This window comes from Quercus lobata, chromosome 2 (genome assembly GCF_001633185.2).
Source record: "Quercus lobata isolate SW786 chromosome 2, ValleyOak3.0 Primary Assembly, whole genome shotgun sequence".
Lineage (NCBI taxonomy): Eukaryota > Viridiplantae > Streptophyta > Magnoliopsida > Fagales > Fagaceae > Quercus > Quercus lobata.
This window is the reverse complement of record NC_044905.1, coordinates 8,814,488-8,817,160: the sequence shown is the minus strand read 5'-3', so window position 1 is coordinate 8,817,160 and position 2,673 is coordinate 8,814,488. Positions and strand designations below refer to the sequence as shown.

The 2,673-nt window shown below is 33.4% G+C and overlaps 1 protein-coding gene across 1 annotated transcript; it reads right to left on the bottom strand.

The window, feature by feature from the left end:
* Positions 1-372: 372 nt before the first annotated feature.
* Positions 373-1,842, bottom strand: LOC115978008 (protein RADIALIS-like 6). Its single transcript, XM_031100042.1, has 2 exons — positions 1,428-1,842; positions 373-614 (listed from the first exon to the last, which is right to left on the bottom strand). Exons 1-2 carry the CDS (start codon positions 1,691-1,693, stop codon positions 590-592), a joined length of 291 nt encoding a protein of 96 aa, XP_030955902.1. The 5' UTR covers positions 1,694-1,842; the 3' UTR covers positions 373-589.
* Positions 1,843-2,673: the final 831 nt, after the last annotated feature.

Genomic DNA, 2,673 nt, shown 5'->3' with positions numbered 1-2,673 from the left:
AATAGTGTACTATTGTATGCGGCTTAATTTGTTCCTTCGCTTTAGGAAGATTGTATATAAAGGTAAATAGATGCCTCTTATTGAACACGTTCTCAAATTAAAACTCTCTTTATAATTAATATTGTACACAAAGTAGTTGAGAGATTCTTATTGTTGGTTCGTTTTATTGGATTACTTGGAACTTTGTTGCGTGTGTTTGACTGCTCTTTTAACTAGTGAAACCAAACATTTTTAGCGGATTGCATTACAGATATCCAACTGATATACATAATAATGAATTATCAATAGCAATCCTTTGATTTAATGCTTATTTAAATGTTCATTACTCAAGGAAATCTAAGCTTTTATTATTCATTTAAACCAACTAGTTACTTGCATTCAAAGATTGACATTTTAAATATTTGAACGAAGTAGAAACAAGTCACTTGATGCATCACTTTTCCTTGATACATGTAAACGAAGGAAATATACGACGTTGTACAGAAAGTAAGTAAATTAAAAGTAGATATCTATTACACATCACATCTTATTCTTTGGCATTGTAGTACTGCATTTGCATAACGGACTCGGCTAGGCTTCTATCCATGCTTCATTTCAGCCTCAGATTCCTCAGCCTGCATTGACAAATATGATTAGCACTAGAGATAAAACTTCTCATGCCATAAGAGTAATGCTAGGGACACATAAAATGACACAATTTTGTCACAACTCGCTCATGTGGCGAGTTATGAGTGGTAGAGGTGTGTTTTCACATGGACCCACCATCTTACCTTTGCCACTCACAACTCGCCACATGAATGAGTTGTGGCACAAGTTATGTCATTTTATGCGTCCCTGGCATTACTTGAAAGAAAAAAAAAAATCTGTGATATTCAATAATTTTGATTGATTTTATGCTAACCCTGCAACTCATGTATCAAGATAATATGGCATTAAATATATTAGAGATTTAGAGATTATAGAAGGAGATAAGATAGTCCACGCCTAAGAGTTAGAGATATATACATGGAGCCATTATGGTAAACTTTAAGCATAATTTTTTTAATACGTAGGTATTACAACTATAAGCAAATAAAAAATGCTTTCATTTTATCTCTTAACCAACGAGAATAAATATACATAAATATCAACATTACTTAAAGTGAAAGTAATTGTAACAAGTAGTATCAAAGTTAGATGGTAGGTATTGAAAGTGGATCAGCACTACAGTTATTATATTTATATATATTTGGCTTCTATATGATCATGCTGTTTAATTTTTATTTTTGATAAAAGGATGCTTAATAACTAGATGATTGAATGATTCAGTCTCATAATTTATAAGTGGTTTAGTAACAAAATTATTAAATTAATATTGATGGACACAACAAACTCAATAGCTTAATATATAACATTAATTAATATAAAATTTTATATATATATAATACCTTTGTTCTTCATCCATGTAATTGTAACCTTTGCTGTTCTCTTCAGTGTCTCTGTAATTGGGCAAGGGAACATGGCCAGTCTCAATCTGCCTGAGATCTTCCACAAGTTCCTCATAATGCTTAATCACTTCCTCCACAGTTTTCCCACCCACTGCTCTGGCCAAATTGTGCCAGCGATCTGGGGTGTCCTTGGGATACATAACCAAAGCATTCTCAAACCTTTTGTTTTGTTTGGCTGTCCAGTTAGAGTTACCACCTGAAGCCATTTCTTACTTCTATATAAGAAACTTTTACTACACAGAAAAACCTGGAAAGAACTATGGAAAGGTATGAACTATATTAAGCTTGTATGAGTAAAGAGAATGTCATTGGTACACCCTTTTATAGAGGAGGATTGGAGAATAGGTAGGACGGTGGGTTTGTGTGTTTTTGCTGAGCTGTTACTTTCCTTGCAAAACAATGGGATTAGTAAAACATATAGGCGTGGTTTCCTTTTTACTTTTCCAGGTAATTTGATGGGCTTGGATAGGCTTAAAGCTCAAGAAATTGATATAAGTCCATGCCTCACTTTCTTTATCCAAGAAAAGTTATTCCTCAGTCTATTCACACGTACTCATTGTTCTTGCTCTCTTGTCTTCTTTCTTGTCACGGGCGTTCTGTTAATTACCGGGTTTTATGGGCCATTCAGGACTTTCATGAAAGGGAAACAAGTTTAACCCAGACTATATTGGTTTTAGAGTGAAATCTATACCTGCGCCTTTATGGTTTCATTTTCATATGGACTTTGTTGTAACATTTCTCAGCAAATCATATCACTTGAAGATAAAACGAATTAATAAAAAAATTATAAAAAATATCAATTGCTTTTAATTATGTGATCTTTTCAGAGAATAGATCTTTAACTAAAAGTGTACAAAGTGGCATGTTGTGTTAAACTAAACCATAAACTAGATATATTTTAAATTGAGAGATTACTTAGAAAAATATGTTCAGCCCATAGGCAAACCGTGACCATATGTGACCAAATTCTAGGAACCTTAATGTATCTAGAGTATGTTTGAAGTGTATTTCAAGATCAAGCCAGGTAACAGGTTCAAGCAGCAAGAAGACTCAAGTTTCTAGAATCTCAACTCCAATTCAATCCCTACTCGACCGATTGAGCTTTACTTAACTCAACCCAGTCCATTTATAATGGAGTTATTGGAGAAAATTTTCAAGTGGTGGTTGAAGTCATGAGTGGGAGTTA

What these genes read in the sequence shown, in the direction of transcription:
- LOC115978008 (XM_031100042.1), bottom strand. Translation starts at nt 1,693, where the DNA reads ATGGCTTCAGGTGGTAACTCTAACTGGACAGCCAAACAAAACAAAAGG. An exon ending in TACATGGATGAAGAACAAAG is followed by an intron (nt 615 to 1,427) that starts GTATTATATATA and finishes TTGTCAATGCAG; the next exon opens with GCTGAGGAATCTGAGGCTGA.